The 22,606-nt window shown below is 33.9% G+C and overlaps 1 protein-coding gene across 10 annotated transcripts in view; it reads left to right on the forward strand.

Moving 5' to 3' along the window:
* The window catches only part of CBLB (Cbl proto-oncogene B), a 189,005-nt gene that overhangs the window by 155,903 nt on the left and 10,496 nt on the right, over nucleotides 1–22,606 (forward strand). For 3 of the 10 annotated variants that reach the window (XM_004460195.5, XM_004460196.4, XM_012525800.4), the window contains exons 14-18: nucleotides 9,638–9,784; nucleotides 12,871–12,968; nucleotides 13,085–13,216; nucleotides 15,761–15,901; nucleotides 22,460–22,579. In XM_004460195.5, the coding sequence (XP_004460252.1) occupies nucleotides 9,638–9,784; nucleotides 12,871–12,968; nucleotides 13,085–13,216; nucleotides 15,761–15,901; nucleotides 22,460–22,579 (638 nt within the window). The remainder of the gene's footprint in view (nucleotides 1–9,637; nucleotides 9,785–12,870; nucleotides 12,969–13,084; nucleotides 13,217–15,760; nucleotides 15,902–22,459; nucleotides 22,580–22,606) is intronic. The other 7 variants (XM_023589318.2, XM_023589319.3, XM_058295908.2 and 4 more) reach the window with 3 other exon arrangements.

A 22,606-nucleotide genomic window follows, 5' to 3' on the forward strand; every position in this document is an offset into this window, starting at 1 on the left:
ACTTCAGTCTAATTAGAATGTACAGAGTATAAAAGTATACTCAGCTCTGGAGGACATAGAATGGAGGTTTTGCAAAATATCACATTCATCTAGACCACTCACTGAAACACAGGGTATGTTTGATGTTCAGATAACTCATTTCCATGTTAGACCCTCAGTACATGTTTCAAATTTAGGCCTTAGCAAATTATAATGACTATGTAATATAGACTTTTGGAGTTTTCACAAATAGTTGAAAACCCCAATGTTAAAATTCAAGAATGTCAAAGTCAGCATGTACCTTTAAATAAATGCTGTGTTATAAATATTTGCTGATGTGCAGTTGTTAAATTATTTGATGTTGTTACTCTGATTCCCATTTATTTGAGGTAAGAAGCTGCTATGTGATAGTGTTCCTTTCTTGTAAAAGTTTATCTTTTCAGTTATGTGACTTTTATTGTATAATTTTTCTTGAGGTAGAAGAATACTAGAATTTACCTCTAAAAAATACACTGCTGTAAAAGTAAGAAGAAACTAATTGTTCATATAGATATACTTATTTTTCTTGGGTTTCAATTTAATTAGTATCAGTGATACTTACCTATAAATATAAAATTGGAAGTAAAAGCTTGAAGCATGGTAATTATTTTTTTAGAGAGATAGAAGAAAAAAAGCCAATGTAGATAATTTTCACTCTGTAACTATTACTAAATTATATTTATCTATAAATAACTTGAATTTTCAAAATTAAACTAAATGAACCTCTGAACAATTAAAATATTTACTTTGCCTGCCATAAGATGTGGCAAATATGCAGAGGCATTATTACAAATAATAATGGAGTGATTACTTCAAGACAAGATAAGGTTCTGGAATGCTGAGAAATGTCATTTGTTTGAGGCAGGTATTTTCCTTGTGCCTTGTCTTTTAGAAATGGATCTTTCGTATTTTTGACATATTAATCTTAGTCTTTCAAATATCTATGAACTAATATTGCTCCATTTTGTTTTGTTTTTTAAGTGTTTTCTGTGTGTGTTGGTGTTGTTGGTCATTGTTATACATTTTTCTAAACATTAGGGACTATTATTTTAGGTTCAATGACTAGAGAATCCAAATTCTGCCTAACTATCCTGTTTTCATCTACTTGTGTGTACTGACTGGGAATTCAGAGTGACCAAGATAAAGTATCTATATTCAGTTGAATTAATGCTCTAGGTTGAGAGACTAGAAAGTAAATATTGCATTTCATCAGGTAGCAGTAAGTTTGAGGAATAACAAAACAGAAAAGGGTATAAGTAGTCATGGGGAGATTTATACTTTAGATGAGGTCATCACGAAAGCCCTCATTGAACAGACATATTTGGACTGAAACATGAAAGAAGTCAGGGAACAAATCATGAGTGTATCTGGCATGAAAACCAGACAGACCATACCCAAGTACAGAGCAGTCAGGTGAGTAAATAACTGTGGCACATTTGAAGAATAACAAGGACAGTTTGGCTAGAGTGGAAGCAGATTGGCAGGGGCCAAATCATACATTGCCCTTAAGCAATGGAAAGAACTTTGGTTTTATTAGTTTTAGAAGGTTCTGGTCAGTGATATGACATGTCAGTTTTTTGTGTTTTCAATCACACTAGCTGCTCTCCGGAGAACTGGCTGTAGGACAGCAAGAGTGGAAGCAGGAAGACCAATGAGAAATCTAGTCATCCAGCACAGTGGGCCAGTAAGAGATCACCAGGGCTCTGACTAGGGTGATGGTGTTCATGGTCCAATTTGGGTTATATTTTGAAGACTGACCAAACAGTACCTTCTAATGATTTGGATATCTATTGGGGAAAGTAGTCAGGGATGACACATAAATTTTTGACTAAAATACTGCATGAATGGTTGTTGCCATTTACCAGATTGAAGGATACTGGAGAAGGAACTGGTTGGGAAAGGAGGCAGTGATGGTGGAATTAAGATTGAGTTTGAGATACCTATTACATATCGAAGCAGAGATACTATAAGGACAGTTTGAAACACCTTCTGAGCTTTAAACTATATATTCTCTTTGGGTATATATTCCAGTAGGTACTATTTAAACCTATATGTCTAGTATCCAAACTGAGTAAGTTGGTTACCTTCTTAGATATTTGACTATAATTCAGTGATATTTTAAACAATGTATTGGAACTTATTGAAGTAACACCTTGGAGAAGATACCTATACAATTTACTCCTGATATTTTGATGTTGTAGAAAATATATTTAGAACATTTCTTTGTAATAAAAATTTAGCAAATGTTATCTATTATTGGTTATTATAGTAATCTCCCTCTATTTACAAAATTGCTGGGGAAAATAATCTAGTAATGCAGATTTGTGAATACAGCCTCAACTTCTGCCACCTTCCAGGGAGTGTTGTCTAAGGGGTCCACACCTTCAACCAGCAGCACCAACCCCCAACAGTGTGTCTTTGTGTTTCTCTTTAAATAGTTAATAGCCAAAATGATTCACAGATTTGAAAAGAGTGGCTGAAATGATAGGCAGAGTCATGGAGGAGGCAGTTTATGCTTTGTTTTGTCTTGTTTTTGACAAGAGAGTGGTTGACAGAAAGAAGAGGAAAAAATACAAAACCACGGGACTATTAAAGCGAAAATCAGATTGTGATTTAAGGAAACATAAGGGGAATGAGTTTGGAATTGCAAGCATTTCATCTTACTATCTGGTGCATGCCAGGCTTCATTTTTTATGCTTGAAAAATGTTCTGTTATTGATCACCTGAATATTTGGGTAGATGATATGCATACTTCAGTCTTACACTAATCCTGTTTATGTTCAATAAGAAGTATCATTGATTTAAATATGAGAAAGCCTGGTAGAAAACTTTTTAAAATGGAAGTTAAAAGATGTAATTATGTAAGAGCTTATACAGTTCCTTAACCTTAGAGAATGGACATTGTTGCTCTTTCATTCTAATACCTTAAATATTTTTAAGACTTTTGCCAAATGTATTTACTTTTTTATTTATTTGTTTATTTTACTTTGGGTAATGAAGGAAAAAAATAAAATTTTGTTCAATTCTCTTACAAAGCATATTGACTGTCCTAACAGACTTTCCAGTGTTTTGTGTTATATCCCTAGAAGCTCCTTGGTGACACTCTAATGAAAAGAACTGGGAACTGTAAAGAACTTTTTTTTTTTTTTTTAATGAGGCCATTAAAAGAGTTTATTGAGAAATGAAAGAAATGAGATAGTATGCACCTGAGGTTAAGTGTGGGTGTCCTCTAAGCAGAGAGGCACAATGTGGGGCCCCTGAGTAGGCCTTATTAAGGCCTTTCCTCTCCCCTTCCCCACATTAAGAAGGGATCTCAGCTATTTGCAGTTTTAACAGGTTGCCTTTCTCTCAGCACCTTTAGCTGCCAGGGAACCAATGGGTAGGCCATTCTGTTTGGAGTTATCCAGGGCTTCTTTTGAGCCTAGGAGTTTGAGATGGGACTGCAAGTAACATCTTTTAAAATTAGTTTCATCAGACACAGCAGTACTGAATGGAAAGGACAGAAAATAAATGTTATGGGCATTGTTTTCTATTTTGAATTTTAATTTTATAATTTCTAAATTCAGATAGAATTGAAATTCCCCCTTGTCTATTGTGAGAAAGTGACATTTAGAGGATGGTTATTATAATCTGGATTGGGGAAATACCACTGTTTCTTTAATTTTTACTAACTAAAAGCTCTGATTGCTCTGGTAGAAAACATTAATCCCAGTAATCTGAATAATCTATTACTTGTAATTCACCATAAAACTGATTTATTTTCACAAATAATTAAGTAAACAAGACAGAAATATTAGCTCCTGGATTCTATGAAATACACGATTTGAATTTGATTCCTTATACTGGCTCTTTCTTGTCCAGTAAATTTATACTCTAGCATATATTTTTCCATTTCTCCATGAACATATTGATCCTCCCATTGATAGGAAATGTGTGGGGTTAGGATGAGGTTTACTTTTTATATTAAAAGAGGACATCTTTGCACATTCTAGCATTTTTTGTGTTTTTGTTCACATTTCTCTGTAGGTTCAATTATAAGTAGATGATTTGAAGGCTACTAAAATATTTAAGCATATTCATTTATAAAAAAGTCTTATCTGTAGAAAAGAATTAAAAGTTTTAAAGTGAATTTTTTTATTTTTTAAATTCAAGCATAATTGTATACACTAATATTCACCCTGTTAATGTATATAGTTCTGTAACTTTTGACAAATACATAGAATCATGTAACCATCACCACAGTCAAGATATGGAACAGTTCTATCATATCAAAAAATTCCTCTGTGCCTCTCCATCCCTTTTTTTTTTTGACTGCCTGTTTTCTTTTGTTTATATCCCTGGGAGTGAAAATGCACTTTCTTTTTAAAGGAAAATCATGCTTGATAACCATTCTTATTAACTTATTTTTATTTAAGTATCACTTAAATGTGTCTAAACCTAGAATTAGACTTTTATTTATGGCTCTTGTGTAATATAAAAAGTAAAAATAAAAAAACTTACAACTTAAATATAACCAAAAGTATAAACAAACCCAAATATTCAAGTTAGCAATGATAACTTAATGCAATGGCTAATGTTGTACAGGAACTAATTTGCTGTACATGATATGATCATAGTTTTCACTACTGGATACAGATTCTTTAAATATCTCGGGCATGCGTCCTGAGATCAGATTAATTATAGTTCAAAGAAAATTACTGAATTTGCAGAGCAGTGTCACAGGATTTTCTTACATAGACAATCAGAATGGACCTTTTTACTTTGCTTTTTTTCTGAGAAAGTAGAGAAGTAAGGTGTCATAAATTACTCAAATGAACAATAGAGAAGTACTTGGCAGGGTGATGTTTAAGGTTTAAGTTATGTAGGTTAAGACCAAGGGCAAACTCAGAAGCCTCTGATTATATGCCTCTCACACCAGGAATATAGTGTACTGAAGAGAAATTCATTTATGAGCCTTTGGTTTCAAAATGTAAAGACTACTAATTAAGTATGTTAGAATAGGTCACCCTTTGTTGGCTGAAAATTCACCTGTTTCTTGGTTTGTTTCAGGTATCCACATGTAGGAAAAGAATGTACTTCCTCATTGTACAAATTAACTAACACGGTGTAATTGTACAAATTAACTAACACAAATTAACTAACATGGTGAATTTAGAAACATGCGGTTGAGTGGAGGTTGGCTGTTAATTTCTGAGAATGTCTGTACTGAGTTCGAATTGGAGAATTTAAGAGTTGACCAAGAAAAATATTTTACCACTAGATAGCAGTAACACACAAGCTGTTAGTTGGGGCTGCCCTGGTGGGCCCTCATAATAATAAACCTCCCAGAGGCCAGCAGCAGGAGAGAGCCACCAGAGAAGTCATGTAAGGGGAAACACTCAACCTCCTGGGTGACAGGTGAAAGGAAGCAGGGAGAGGGGCATTTGTTTACATGTCCAGGCGTCTCAGAGTCAGGAAGCAGAGAGCCACTGGGCCAGAGAGGGGCCGAAGTAGTGTGGGGCCTAATAAGTGCATGGTCTAATCCAATCAACTGAGAGTAGAAGCTGGGCAAATTTTCATGGAGTGTTCAATATATGTTAAATCTAAATGGCTAAAATAACTTATCTGGGCCATTTTTAAAACAATTGGCTGTGTAAGAATTTGAGTTTAATAGCAGGATTTTTAATAGACCTAGGATATTATGACACACAGGGTCACTACACAGAGACCATTTTGGTTCATTTATATAAGAGTGTTCTTGTGCATTCCCAGTCAGTTAATTCAGGCAGGAGTGACAGCCACAGTGTAGAACACTCCATGGATATATATAGTGACAATGTAAAGGGAATGAAGTAGTGGGTATAGAGTAGGATGGTTTGCTTGGCAACTTTACTAACCAAATCCAGTTTGTTCTGTTTTTTTTCTGCTGGTATCCTAAAAATTTCCCATAACTAAAATCAATGACTCAAAACTGATTTATGGAATCAGTTGGATTCATTCTCCATTGCCAAATATAAGCATATATATGAATTAACAATGACTAATTATTAAACTAATTCTTTTTCTACTATTTTAAAAGCAAATAAAATTGAGACTGCTTTTGAACGAATTTGTTAGAAGAAAATCCTACATGTAATTACAAATAATGTAATTATTTACATGAGTTTAGATTTGATTTTGTTATTTTATATGCAGGTTCTTTATCTTATTTCTACCTTCATTTTCTATGTATTTTGTAATAATGGAAACTGCTTTTAATTTTCCTTTCAGAACTGGATAATATCTGTTTTTTAATAAAATATTAAATGTAATAGTAAATTAAAATGCACTGGTATGATATTTTTATAAACTGACTCATCTATAAGTAGTATATTTTACTTATATAAGAAGTTTGCATTCAAAAACAGATAAGAAAAATAGAAGCTGAGTCTTAAGAACTTTCTTAAAATTTTAATGAATGGGACATTCACATATAATACTTTTTCTCATATAGTTCCAAATTTTACTTGAAGACTTCATTTTTTGCACTTCTAGCTATAATTAACTAAAATAAATGTAGCCTAATAATCTGTACCTAGTTAAGTTTTAGCAATAAGCATTTATTATTCCATAAAATATTAGATGAACTTTGCTTTTCATTTCTTTCAGAAGTACTCCGTTTAATGATTTGCAGCAAAGCAAAATAGTGGGGTAGGGGGCATTATCCAGTTGAAATTCTCTATCATTTAAGGTACAATACACGGGAAGCGGACTTGGTCCAATGGATAGGGCATCTGCCTACCACATGGGAAGTCCGCAGTTTAAACCTGGGGCCTACTGGACCCCTGTGGAGCTGACCCACGTGCAGTGCTGATGCACGCAAGGAGTGCCCTGCCACACAGGGGTATCCCCTACTTAGGGGAGCCCCACGTGCAAGGAGTGCGCCCCGTAAGGAGAGCCTCCCGGCACAAAAGAAAGTGCAGCCTGCCCAAGAATGGCCCCGCACACATGGAGAGCTGACGCAACAAGATGATGCAACAAAAAGAAACACAGATTCCCAGTGCCGCTGATGAGGATAGAAGTGGTCACAGTGTAGTGGAGAAATTCGGATAGGCGCGGTTTCGAAGGCCAGGACACGAGAGAATACTGAGAAGGAAGTTGGTTTATTTCGACCGGCCGGGCTCGGCGGACTCTTGTCCTAACAAAAACCGAGCCCCGAACAGCCTTTTCCAGACCCTTTTATACAGAGGATATAGGATTAGGAAGACTAACAGTGATGGTAAACAGACCTTTGGTTAGGTTCTTCAGATCTTAGTATCAGATAGGTTATTTCCTCCAGGTGAGTTACATATTCTCCACATCCAAGCCAGTTTGGATTAGCATAGCTCCACATCGTCTGGAGGCAGCCCTGAATACACATTCAGTCTCACATCCCTTCTGAACATTCAAAGACTGTAGGGCCTTTATTACTTATTTGGCCATCTTGGAGACTAGGTACTCTTGGAAATAATTTTGATTTTAATGCACAGGCTATATCAACAGAAGAACACACACAGTGAATGGACACAGAGAGCAGACAACTGGGGGGTGGTGGGGAAATAAATAAAAAATAAATCTCTAAAAAAAAAAAGTTATAATACAGTATTGGCCACAACAACAAAAATTGTGCATACATAACTCATAATTAAATGGTTCTTGGGAAACTCAGATCTTTAAAAGTACATTTCTACAGTAAGCCAGTATTAGAATACCCCTGATAATGATTTATTCATTGAATATTTGGTTTAAAAGTTTTATTTTATTTTTTCTTTTTCATGATTGAATTGAAGAGGAAAAAGATTCATAATGAATGAAAGTATATGAGGGCATAGGAAGAATGTATATATTTCTTCTTTCAGTTGCTAATAGAACCCATTTTTTTCCTTGAGTTAGCTAAATTGATGTACGTGACTATAAGAATTTATATAGAGGTAATGTTAGAAATCACTGGGCCATTGCCCACTTCATCACCATTTGCAACCATCTGAGCTACTTACCTGCCTTCATTTGGAAAGCAGACCTTCAAGGTTAAACCATATTCGGTATAACCCTAATATTAATAACATTCTTAAGGATATGCACTGGACAGTGACAAGGAACCTTCTGTCATTAAGTTACTGTGGTTTCATCTTATAAACTTTCATTGGAATTCCAAGGCCAATCAAACAAACAAGAGTCTAAAGATTAGTATTAAAATATTCTTCAAAGAAGGATAAGAAATACTCTTTTTGAAAATCTTAGGAGAGATTTTTCTTTGATCTCTGATCTTCATAGAGACTCAGACATATGGTTGAAACTTGAAAACTGTTAAGTTTTTCAAAAAGACTTCTTTTAGTGGGCATGAATAAAATCCCCTAAAATAATTGTTTTCATTTTAACTAGTAAAAAGAAACCAAAATGAAAATAGTGGTTTTGTCTTGATGTCTTCATATACCAAAGAACTTTTGCTCCCTCTACAGAAGGTGCTTCAAAATTGCAGTCAGTTCAAATTTTCGTATTTTTTGTCTCTCCCTTTCTCCCCTTTCATTCTTAAATTCTTTCATTCTTTTTCTTATGAATCAGGTTTCTCATGTGGTTCATGAAGTTTAACAAAATCTTTGGATTCAAATGTATCTCCAGTGTCTTGGAAACTGCTTATTTATCCCAAGGGTAGGAGAGAGGAAGTTATGACTGTGTGTTTCTACTTTGGCATATTTCTTTGCATTAGCGAGGGTTAGGTTAAACTGTAGTAGCAACAACTATAACAGTCTTTCGTTTGCCTTATTTTGTTTCTTTGCCTTTATGAATGAGTAAAATGAACATTTCTTTTGATATTAGGTGATTGATTTGGTAACTCATCTCTTTTATTCAGGGAAATTTGAGCCATAAAAATAATATATTCCGTACTTCAAAGATCTTAAGGTCTCTTACTGTCTGCTGCTAATTGGGCTATTCATTTCTCGTTCTTATTTTTGTTGGGGGAAAAGGCAGCTAACAATTGTAATTATAACCCCACAAGAGAAAAAATTAACCTCCATTGAATTAAACAGGTTATTTTCTCAACCATAGATAATATTCACATAGATAAAGTTTGACCTTTCTATGAAGACCTAACTAATTTATAATGCTACCTTGCATACATTTTTAATCATCTAAATTTATCCATTAAAATTAAATTGGAGGGGAGTGGATGTAGCTCAGTTGATTGAGTGCCTGTTTCCCATGTATGAGATCCCAGGTTAAATCCCGGTGCCTCCTAAAAAAAGAAAAGAAAAAAAAAAGAGAGAAAATTAGATGGGAACAAAATGTTATTATCTTAATAGCCTTGATTTGGATAATTTCATGCATTTTCCCATGTAACTCTAAGCACTTTATATTTTATTTGACAGGTTACCAGTTTTCCTTGTTGTGCCATTTAAAATTATAAGTATGAAATTCTTTTTATGCCATTGAGAGAGTCTTAACAAAAGGTTGAAAATCCTATTCATTTGTATTTAGTGTAAGAACAGCTCCTCTGAAGTTACCCTGTAATTGAAAAATGAACATAAGTGACAAAGTGGCTTCTTTGATTTGAATATGTCACATCAGGCTTACCTGTTCTATTATGCTTAAACTAGACTGGATTTTTTTTTTTTCCTGGTAGGTGTACTGGTCCTTTAGCAAATTCCCTTTCAGAGAAAACCAGAGACCCAGTAGAGGAAGATGATGATGAATACAAGATTCCTTCATCCCATCCTGTGTCCCTGAATTCACAACTATCTCATTGTCATAATGTAAAACCTCCTGTTAGGTAAGAATATGTATGGATAGCTTTTTAATCACCTTACATCTGCATAAGCATTGTCATTTGTTTGCATTTTTCTTCAAGCTGTTGAATCACATCTACCTAAATTAAAAATATCTGAATTCCTGTTCAAAGACTCATCTTCCTCTATACTATGTTCAAGGTGTTCTTATTTTCTGATGTACTTTCAGAGAAGACTAAAAGATGCAGACTTCTCATTAATCAGGAAGTCATGTGACTAAATTACTAGTTAGTGTAATGGATTTTTTTGTTGCCCCACAACCAAATTATACTCTAACAAGTTATAAGTTAAGTACAGTGGTTATTAATTCAGGCATTATCAAAAAGCTATTTTAATACCTTTTCATCTGTTCTAAGCGCATATGTCATGAAGAAAAAGTATTGCTTAGAAAATACAGTACTATTCCAGTCTTCCTTAAAATTAGGGTATAAAGCCTAATATAATTTATTTTCATGTTCCCTCTGAATAAGCTGCTGCCTAGTACTGTTCAGATCTTAAAAAGCAAAAAATAAAAATAAAAATTTTAAAGTTTGCTTTAATTGTTTTTTAATCAGGAACTGTTTATTCCTGGGATCAAATAAGAATGTAAAGAATAGTAGCTGTTTTTGTTTTGTTTTGTTTTGTTATCCTGTTAGTTTTTGTCTTCACTATAGTGGGGACATGCTTGGTCTTTGAAGTGGCAGCTACACTGATGTATACAAAAGTTATTAAAAATGTGTGGTGTATATTGAAATATAACTTTCCCTTTAAGTAAGTAGAAGGACAATTCTGCATTTATATAATAGAGTCAGGAAACTGTAATGTAACATTTTTCTATTTATTTTTTATCTGATTGTCATATATGAGGTATTCAGTAGCCAAATCCTAGCTTCCGAACTTGCTTTCTGAGGGCCAGTTTCCTCTGTATAAAATTCCTACAGCTGTGCTTGGCATATAGAATAGGGTTCCACTGCTGCTGGTGGCCCAGCTGTCCTGCCTTTCAGTGTCTCTTGATTGACTGAGGAGTAGAAGAGCCATTGAACACTTCAATCAAACTGTAGTAGCAACAACTCTGACTTACTTAGTGTGTCATTTCCTTTTGAGGTCATGTTAATCAAACAAAACATTTTTTAAGAGTGGATTGTGTCCTTCTTTCCGGATAAAAAAACTTAAAAGGTTTTAATGCTTTTTGTCAAGTATTGCACTGAGATAGAAAATGCAATTCTTGGAAAAGAGACGCAAACCTTAATTTTAACCAGAGGTCTGTCTTAATGAGTGGTCCCATTAGAATTATCAACACTGCAAATTTTAAACCAGAATTATTAACTTTCTGCAGTCTAGGTCTTCATATTTCAAAGCAAGAGCTAAAGTACTTCTTGCTAATTGCCAGCATTTAAGACATTTGTTGATAAAATAGTATAATTGAGGAGACAAAGAAATAACTGGGAGAAAATTTGTTATATCAGAAGAACCAAGTGCCTACTAATCTATTAGAGAAAAAGTAATTCCTTTACTTTGAATATAGATTGTAAGGATTTTCAGTTCCTTTGTCTCTTACAAATGTGTAGCAATTTTTAAAAACTGAAATAAGATGACCTTGTTTTGTCTCCTTAGGAGTCTCATTTTTTTCATTTCTGGAGAAGTGAGGGATATAATATTAGTGATTTAAATTTTAATTGTCACATCATACTGGGTGAGATTTTTGGTGGCAGGCCTCCCAAATTCTGAAAATAAATTTGAATTATGACTACCATTACCATCTTTCTAATGTTATAGAGAAGTAATAAATGTTGATAATCCCTAAACTTAATTGGAGTGAATTCTTTATCTAATTTGTTCTTGAAAACTGATAGATGAAGTATCTTCTTATGTCCTCTCCAAAGTACTCTTTAAGTTTAACACTTCCCTTCCCTCATTGTTCTTTTTTCTTTGGGACAACAGGGCAAGTAAACTGTTAATACCTGTACAAACTGAAACACTAGATGAATAATTTAATTCAGTTTCAATAAAAATCCATCATTATTATGAAAATCCAATACTTGATAACTATTTTTAAATGAACCATCTTCTGCCCGTTAAGGAGAAATAGCCACCAGAGAGAATGGAAATGAATTTCAAATGAAGCACTTTTACAATAACTATTCAAATATCCATTCTCTCCTCCATTGTATCTGTACTTTAACTTTGTTCCAAGAGTTCTGAGTAAATCAGAGAAAAGTAAAAGGTAAAGTCCCCTTTCTGTAACTCTTTGTGAGTTGACGAACTCTCCCAGGGTCATATTATGCAGCTATATGTTGAAAGCAAAATATATTAGTTTATTCTGTTCCAGCTGCTGTCTTCCTTTGCCCCATTTTATCCTTCGTGTCCATAGAATGATTCCAAAATGTGAATACCAACAAGAACAAAAATAATTTTTAGTAAATATCATCCTTTATAGTCACCCAGATTTAAAAGACTTGTGCTCCAGTGTGTACACAGGGCCTTTGCTAAAGTCATACCTGTATGTGTCAATTTGCACACCCACAGTTTGATCACCATAGGCTCTGGGTCTTCTTTGCACATGTCAGAATTTTAGTGGAATTCCTGGAAATTTAATAATATTTCCCTTTTTATGGGCTCTAGTTTATTTTTGTTATAAGGAAATCTTAAATTATAGAAAGAAAAATACAATGGAAAATACCATCAACAAATAATGCAGTAATCAGGACTGTTATGAATTTCTTGCCTTGGTACAAATTTTTTTCCTTAAAAACTTATATTACTGAGCTCCTCCAAAAAGATGTATTAATTTTGCAGTATCAATTTTGCAGTATCTAATTTAGAGTATCAAAGTTTTTTGCAGCCTTCATCATTCTTGGTTTTAGTTAAGAAAGAAAGACTATTTGTCTTATACAAAATGTTTACTTCTGCTTTCTAAAAGAAGGTAAGAATATCAGGATACTGTTACTTGTACTTTTCCAAAAATTAAATTCAGTATATTTATTTTCAAACTGTATTATATGATATTATATGGGCAGGGCTCCTGGTTCCCAAATGACTTGCAAATGGAAAGTATCCTTATATGATGTTTGTCCTTTGATCTCTGCTTTAGGTCTTGTGATAATGGTCATTGTATATTGAATGGAGCACATGGTACCTCCTCAGAGATGAAAAAATCAAACCTCCCTGAGTTAGGCATTTATTTAAAGGGTATGTATAGAATATATTCTGATATGTATTCTACATCTTAATGGTCAGAATTTAAAGGCAAAATGCCATCCCATTGTTGTACTGAAAATACATTAAGGTTTTGTGTTATCCTCTAGGAGATGTTTTTGATTCAGCCTCTGATCCAGTGCCATTACCACCTGCCAGGCCTCCAACTCGAGACAATCCAAAGCATGGTTCTTCACTCAACAGGACGCCCTCTGATTATGATCTTCTCATCCCTCCATTAGGTTGAAACCTTTAAAATTTTGAATCAAACCAACCCTGCCACTTCTTGCAATTAATACCTGAATTCAGAGTCCATAGTTAATTATAACACAATGAAGATTGTAAATTTGCCTGAAATTAGAATGTGTTCATCAGGTGTGGTGACTCACAGGTTCATGTACCATGAATCCACTTAGATGATAAAAGCAATGGTGTAAATAATTGGCTCTCATCAGGGTTTTATCTAGTTGTCTCCTAATGTACTAAATGCAGTGTATGAAAACATTTGAGAGCATTGTTCATTCTCCCAGGTGCTTGCATTCTGGCAGTTTTGAAGTGATGGTTTTAAGTATTCGTCTGAGATTGTCTTTAAGTATAATTCTTCATGAATGTGAACCTACTTTTTGTTTCAGCATGAAATAACCCAGTTTCACTTATGCTAATTACATTATGGAAAATTATGTGTTTGATTGTTGAGAACTGAGAATAAGTTCTGTCTTAATCATTGCAACTACAACACATTCAAAGAATCTCAGTTTCTTTGTTTCAAATTATAATATGAAGTACACTAATGGGTGTTTGTGTGTGTACTCAGGTAATAGCACACACAGGTGTGTATGTATTTTAAAGTTATCTGATGGTGGTGTATTTATTTCATTTATTCTGGATAGGAAGCTTCTCACCCTATTTTTGTAAGGAGACATTAGAACATCTATATCTTAAAGCATCACAAATGAAAAGTCCCCATAGCATCAGATAGCTTATCAGGATTGGTTACTAGCCCATCAGAAATATTAAATGAACCTTTCTATTTTTTCCACAAATACCTTTGCTAAGTATTTTCAGATATTCCTTTCAATGTCTTTTGTTCCTGTTCTCTCTATAGTTCAGTGCTTTGCTACTTCTTACTTAATTTCAAGTGCCTGCTACCTTCCTTCCTTACCTACCTACAGTCTTTTTCTTCCTATCACTTCATCCTGTTCACTGGTACCCAAGTCTTCATGATATAAATCAGCACTGCCCATAGGAGCTTGTAAAGAATCTGTATAGACACACATGGCTGTTAAGCACTGAAATGTGACTAGTATGACTATGGAACTAAATTTTTAATTTTAGTTCATTTAAATTTAAATAACCATCCTTGCCTATTGTGTTGGACAACACTGATTGATATTCCAATTTAGCATTTCAGCTACAACTTCCTCTATGTATACATCTTCTTTGTTCATACTATTCATTCTACCTAGAAGACCCCATCCTTGCATTTGATGAATAAATGTTTTTGAGTCTCCCATATGCCATGACTTTCTTTTCAAAACCTTGCTGAATGCTACTCTCTACATTTCTCTTCCCTTTTCCAACAGGAGCAAACACTTATCTTTGAGTCATACCTACATGTGAATTTCCTCAGCTCCATTCCAGGAATTTAAGCTCCTTTAGTTTAAAGCCTTGTGATTTTGTTTTCAGTATCTCCTGTGTGCCTCTAGCATGGTGCCTGACATTTAGGGGTTGAAAAAGGTTTTAACTGAATATGATTATATTACAGGTTATAGATGGTTGGAATGACAGCAGAGTCTCTCTTCTGTATCTTGAAATATTTTAAATTAGAAAAATATTCATGATCATTACAGAAAATATTTTGAGTATTTTGGCAAGGCAAGTTTGCCAAATGGTAAAGCTACTTTTTGAACTATATCTTTATATTTGTCATTAAAACTTAAATACCTGTGAATTTTTGTTATTGGACTCTGTAGGTGTTTATTTATACCCTTGCTCCTTGAAAACATATTTGAGGCAGCTTACAAAATATACTGTAATTACTGTTTTTTTTTTTTAAATAAGAATATAAAGAAATCAAGGTAAGGGAAAATATGAGTAGAATAGTAAGCTGCAGCAAAAAAAAGGCAAGTACATGTAAAAGCATGCTATAAAATTCCATAGTTACCCAAAACTGGGAAATATGCAAATATAAGAAACTAGCTTTTGACATCACAAAAGGGAGTTCTATATTTAACTGTCCTCTTTAGAGATATGAGTTAAAGTAAGAGATATGAGTTAAGTATCACATTCCTCGGCTCTGTCTACATTTTATTTATGACACTAAATAAAATATATGGAAAATTAAATGTCCAGTGGAATAAACTTTAAAGGGTGATCTAAACTATTCTGTGAAATCATGTGTGTGCGTAATGATTTTCTAGTTTGAGGCTGTGAACTCTTTTTGTTACATGGAGAATTTTATTTTGATGGTTGACCTATAGTAAATTTTGGTTCAATATTCCGGTGTCTTAATTATTATAAAGACTATAAGTGAGCCATAAACTGATTCATAACCTGTTAAACTGCTTTTTAATAGAAATGCCTGGGAGATAGAAAAAGTTAGGCTGTGTGTATCTCTCCAGACATTCCCACAAAATAGTTAGATGCCATTATCAAAGTTAGTGAACTGCTGGATAAATCTTGCAAGTGATGTTCTTTTGAAGTAGCAAGACAAAAATCAGTCATCCCTTTTGCTTAAAACTGTGTTTTGATTAATGAATTCTTAATTGACATTTCTTTAAACGCAGGTGAAGATGCTTTTGATGCGCCTCCCCCATCCCTCCCACCTCCCCCACCTCCTGCAAGGCATAGTCTCGTCGAACATTCAAAACCTCCTGGCTCCAGCAGCCGACCATCCTCAGGACAAGACCTTTTCCTTCTTCCTTCAGGTAGGAGGGAGAGGCCAAGACAATTTTTCATTTGAAGCAAAATCATCTTTTAAGTTCCTGCTTATCAAATGAACATTAGTAATTCGTTAGCTTCTAGCTCCATAACAAAAAATTTCCTTGAAGGTAGGGTGATGTGGGGGTGGGGTGATAGGATGGGCATTGGGTGAATTGGTTAGTTTAATGCCAAAAGGATTACAAAGATAAGGCGAAAGCAGTAAGTCATAGAGTTTACAGTTGGTGCTGTAGAGATAATCCAATTCTCCTGACACCCTTATGTAACAAAAGACATCCTGGAGAACCTGAAGGCTAAGTGATTGGCCTAATAGTGACAGAGACAAAATTTAGATGGTCTCTCAATTCCTAATACAACATATTTTTTTCTAATCAAGATTTTTAAGTCATTACTGGGTATGGCTTACGGTCATAATTTTGTTCAAAAACAAGATTTTGTCAATTTACATCGTTAAAACATGAAGAGAAATTTTTCTGAACTATCTGCATTTTATTGTTTTTGTAACTATTTTTATTTTCATGCCTTAATATATCCATTCATAAATTATTGGTCTTCAGGGGAAAATTAATACAAAGCTTTTTTTTTTTGTAATTTCTGAAGTGAGGAGTAAAAATTAATGAAATAAAGAGACTTAATAAACTTTCCATGCCATTAGTCAGAATTACCAGGAATAACAGGAAATTCAGTTATGTTGAATCTGCTGATAGAAACTGTTCCCATCTGTCCTGTTAGTGGCAATGAAATGTTTCCTCTGAAATGTTTCCTTCCTAGTTTGCTTGGTTAAATATTAAGATTTTCTTTCTAACCATTTTCATTATATTTCTGTATGAAATAAATCCTAACAAGCCTTTAGAAACCACTTAGCTTGTCCTTTAGCTACTTATATGCCTCAGTGAAAATCTGGGAATCTTAAATCTTTACTTCAGTTGTTTGTTGTTCTTTTTTTTCATTTTTTTAAAACTTGGTTTGAAAATTTAGAAGTTCGAGATTTGTGTATAAGCAAATTATATGTGTATGTGTATATGTCTGTATATTTATGTATACAACTTAGACTATGTAGTTTCAGTTTCTAAAAGTTTTTATTTTTCCAATAAATAATTTCAGCATAGTTTTTAAGCAATAAATATTGCTCAAGTGTCTACCATGTCACCCTCTGGGGCATATGAATTTTCTCTTATTTATATAGCCACCTAAAAACATTGAAGACATTTTGCTACTTTTTACCACTTGTACTTATTCAAATCATTGTTTTATACATGCATTTTAATTAACATGATTTAAAAAAAATAATTTCCTTGAATTATCCTGGGGCTCAGTTCTGGACCGTTTCTGGCCAGATTCCTGCAGCATACCCATTAACTTTTATAGATGTCATATACATGCCATTAGATAAAAGCTTGACATAATGATGTCTTTAAAATAAAGTCTAATATTTTAATAGTTTGAAGAGAACTTTTTATACAAATATACAGTTTTTATCAAGAACATTGATTGTAAACTGTTTTAGTTCTTTATGTAAAAAACCTTCATATAAATTCTCTCAAGATTAATTGCTAAAAAAAATTTTATTATTTCAGAATGAAAATACCCCTTTTTATTATTTAAGTGAGAGATGTGAAAACCTTTTTAATTCATTGCAGGTAGACTTGTTTTGCTTTTATTTGGCTGGCATGAGCTCAGGAGCAGTTAGCCTTAATCTCGAATGTGAAGCTTACATGGGCCAGAGAGGTATCATTTTAAACCTACTGGCTCTCTCTTGATCCTCTTTTGTACGTACAAGTATTCTAATTCCATTCTCAACAGGGTTGACAATCCTTGGTAATAAGCACTTCTAAGGAAAAATGAAAAGCTTGTGTTTTTTCCCTCTTCAGTCTTTCATATCATTAGCATGACTGATTTCTAGTCTGATGCCAGGTCCTTTTTATGAGATCCATTGTGACAATTATTTTTATTCAGTTTAGGGCCAAATATATTAGTTCACCTCTAAAAAACCCTAAATTTATTATATAATAATATCAGAACATAAAGGTTTCTTTTGGCTCAGCATTTGATTGTCATTTTAGAAAGTAATAAACAATTTACTACCTAAAGAAGTATAATAGAAACTTCACACAGCAGTTCTTCGCTCTAATAGTTGAACATCATGAAAGAATACTCTGAAATTGCTTAAGTTTAACTCAGTAGTTTCAGAACCATAAACAATAAACAGGCAATTTCTAAATTTAAACACACATTTCGCTGATATAATTTTTACTGTTGTCCAATCTGTGAAATATGTTATCCATTGTAATAAGTCTTTTTTGTCATTACTGAGATTTTTTTCCTTGAGGAAACAATTTGTCCTAATTAGAGCCAACAGTGACTGTTTTAGGGGCTTTGTCCTGAAAATGTATTAATACTAATCAAACCTATGTCTTTATCCTCTCATGTGGTGCCCTGCACAAATGAGTCAGAGCTACCTTTCCAGCATTAGAGCCCAACAAGTTCTCTACTGCAGCAGTTTTTAAACTGCAGGGTCCTGTGTTTCTGAAAGGAGCCTCAGGACTCTTGTAGGGTCAAGGGGGGAATCCAAGCAGGGACTGAGCTCTGGGTGGTGCTTTTCATCCATTTTATATTTTAAGCTTCCATACAAGATTTCTTTTGGCAAAACTATAATGCCGCTAAAAAGTTGAAGTTAAAACCCAGTGTTGTACATGAGCTGTTTATTCTAGACAGGCTGGGCTTATTTTAACAAAATCCAAAGAGTCCTCAAAACAACTTCCTATCTCCCCAACTAAGGCTGCTGCTAGCATATAGATGCTTTTGTTCAAATTACAAAGAGATACTTCTTTGGGCTGGTAGGTTGAAATAGGCATCCCTTCCATCAGAGCCAGTGGCTCGGGGCACAAAGCAAAGGCTGCATTTAAGCCCCACTCAGACCCATAACAAGTGCCTTTGTATTGTGCACAAACTGCACAATTTATTTGGCAGCCCTGAGTCCACCTTTCTTTTACTCTTTCTCTAACCTGGAATCTCTTCTTTGCTTCTCTCTGTTTAATGAAGTCCTTATGAAATTGTCAAGTCACAATTCAGCTAGTGAAATTTACTTTATTATAGATAAATGAGTTTTCCACTTGGATCTAGAAATGCAATTGCATGAATAAAATATGGGATAAAGTTGGGTCATTAACAACAGTTACTGAAAAGGATTTATAGAGTTTTGACAACTACAACTTTCTGAAAAACTCAGGATGTGACTACAGGTGGATGCATGCCATTTGGGGTTGGCACTCAGAATTTTAATGAGAGAAGGAGGGAGATGAGGTCCCGCACAGTGGCCAGCCCATATGGGAACCAGTCTGTTCAGGTCTTGAAAGATGGATGGGCCCAGCAGTGTTTCTCTAATTGTCGTTTCCAGATCAGCAGTATCAGCATTACCTGGCAATTTGTTATAAGTAAGGATTCTGAGAACCCACCCAGGACTTAACTAACTCAAAAACTTTAGAAGTGGGACCTGGTGATGTATGTTTTAACAAGCCCTCTGGGTGATTCTTTTTTTTTTTTTTTTTAAGATTTATTTATTTATTTAATTTCCCCCCCTCCCCCAGTTGTCTGTTCTTGGTGTCTATTTGCTGCGTCTTGTTTCTTTGTCCGCTTCTGTTGTCGTCAGCGGTGCGGGAAGTGTGGGCGGCGCCATTCCTGGGCAGGCTGCTCTTTCTTTTCATGCTGGGCGGCTCTCCTCACCGGTGCACTCCTTGCGCATGGGGCTCCCCTACGCAGGGGACACCCTTGCGTGGTGCGGCACTCCTTGCGCGCATCAGCACTGCGCATGGCCAGCTCCACACGGGTCAAGGAGGCCCGGGGTTTGAACCGCGGACCTCCCATATGGTAGACGGACGCCCTAACCACTGGGCCAAAGTCCGTTTCCCCCTCTGGGTGATTCTGATGCACACTCAGGTTTGGGAACTGAGCTAGGTTAATCTCAGAGTGCAACTAAGGCAATAAAGGAATTCAAGCTACTCCAGCTAAAATCACAGTGGATTAAAGGAATTTAGGATATTTAACCCTGAGAAGACCTTGGATATACATTAGAGTTGTCTTCCATTATAGATTGTGACAGGAAGATTAGATTTTGGTACATGTTTTTCTCCAGGAGGTAGAAGACCAATGAGAGGAAGTGTTAAGAAGGAGAATTTCATTCCTTGTAATCAAAAAGCTTCCTAAAGTATTAAGAATTGTTCAGAAATAGAATAGACTATCTCAGAAAGGTCATAAGTTCTCTAACTTTGGAGGATGTTAATCAATGGCCAGATCACTACATTTTGGGACTTAATAAAGGGGAGTTAAAAAGTGGGATCAGCAAAGAGGTAGGAACTTGTTTTCATAGAAATAAGTCTTAAAATCGTTTACAGCAGTTAGATTCTACATTGATGTATTTTAAAACTTTGGAGATATTGGATAAATCTCAACATTTTCTGAACAGCCTTAGGGGGAATATGCCACTGTTCATTAATTTTGTTCATTAATTTCTCCAACATTTATTACCATATAAATAGTATATTCATTGTGACTTTGTCAATTTCTATATTTTAATCGTAAATGTGGGATAAAAAAATTTACTAATACTTTAATGGAGCAGTATAGTTTTGTAGTCTATGGCTCTGAAATGTATTCAGAATTTAATTTTTAGTCTTAAATAAAGAAATGGTTTAAAATAGTATGTTTATCTAATAAACATAAATTACTCCTCGGGAAAATTTTTTAGAAGTATGCATTTTAAAAGCCAATTTTTCATCTGATCTAATATTATATCAGGAACATTTTAGGATACAGAAGAACTGAATGTAATTATTTATTGAACATTCAAATCTAAATCTTTGGAAAATTTCCAAATGTATATAGAAATCACATGGTTCTTTTGGTTCCTCTTCCAAACCAAGTGGTTAACATTTGTAACAGGAATTTTCATTCCTTTTCTTCTTCCCTTTGAGTTCTTCCTCCTAAAATGTTTCAGTAAAATTAATGAACCTAAGCCAGTGACTCTTCAGATACTGAAAACATAAAATCTAAGACCTATTTAAATCTTGCATTTCATGGAAATAAGCTAAGTTGTCTTGCTTAGTTATTATAAAAATTTCGCAGCAATGGTGGTGAAAATTATTGTACCCCAAAAAGGGAAAAAAATAGTGACTTCAATTCTTAGTCAAAAATTAGAGTGTAGTAGACATTTTTAAGTGTGCTATTTCTTCTTAAATAATCAAATGCTTATATATTCTTAATATCAAACTCAAATAGAAGGTAAAACATTGAAACATAATTAAATCTACTTTAATATTTATAATTTTAGCTTTATGTTAGTGATTCAAATTCACTGATTTGCATTTTATGAAATATATGGATTTGGCTGACTTTAAGTTTACTTTTGGTAATAAAAAGTAAATATTTATTAAGTATAGGCTGTTTTTTCAAGCAGTGTGCTAGGTGCTTTGTTTGTCTTAGGATATATAGTTTCAAACATGATGAATAAGATGAGGTACCTGCCCGGAAGAGAACTTACAGTACCTTTGGCAATACCAGCAGGCATATAAAAGGATATAATTTGAGAGAGTAAAACAGGAGGCTGAGGTGAAAGTTGTGACTAAATAAATTATCAGTGAACAACAGATTGCAGAAGTAATGTTCATCTACTCATAAAAGGAATTAATTCTAGAAATTTAAACATACATACTACTGATATAATCCAGTTAAATTTATGGTCTTTACAATTTAATATAGCAATACTGACAATCTCTCTTTTCTCTTTTTAATTCTAATTAATACGTATAATTAGAGGTAATAAAATAACTTTTAATTTGGCTGCAATTCATATTTTTCACTATTTAGGTGGCCCTCCCTGACTGCCAAGGTAGTCAAAAATCACTTTTTGTTGTATATTAACATTTTAATGTTAACAATAGCATAATTCTTAATAGTTGAATTTACTGTTCAATGAGCCAACTAACAATAATGATTTTTAGCATAAGATGTCCAATATAGTTCTATTCATAAAAGCATCTTATATGTGCAAAAGATTTCATATACATTAATTCATTTCATTCTCACAAATCCTGAATGTCAGTTCCATTTTACAGATGACATCATCTAATGCTTAGAATAATTGTGATTTGCTAACACTCTTATAGTTAGTGGCAAAATCTGAAACTCAATTTTTTTCCCATTATGCTTTAGACAGTTTCATTCATCATACAGGAAAGATAGGGACAGAAAATAAAATTTATAAGTAGGCTTAATCATCAAAGATCTTACAATCATATAAGAGAGGAGAAAAATATAAATATAAAATCACTAGTCAATATAATCTAGAAATAAATGGAAAAGTATATTCTGTACAAGAGTTGAATAAATTAGAAAATATGCAGACAGATTAAATAATGGTGTAGTCCATGAATTTAGTTTTCTAGTTTATTTTCAAAACCAGTAACCTTTATAGAAAATTTCTAAAGATTTTTCTTCAGCCATTTGACAGAGATCATCCTTATAATTGGAAAATTGTCTTCATTTTTAAGATCCTTTTTTTGATCCAGCAAGTGGCCAAGTTCCTTTGCCTCCTGCTAGGAGATTACCAGGTGAAAATGTCAAATCCAACAGAACATCACAGGACTATGATCAGCTTCCTTCATCTTCAGGTGAGTTAGCAATAGTAATAATAAAAT

This window comes from Dasypus novemcinctus, chromosome 4 (genome assembly GCF_030445035.2).
Source record: "Dasypus novemcinctus isolate mDasNov1 chromosome 4, mDasNov1.1.hap2, whole genome shotgun sequence".
Lineage (NCBI taxonomy): Eukaryota > Metazoa > Chordata > Mammalia > Cingulata > Dasypodidae > Dasypus > Dasypus novemcinctus.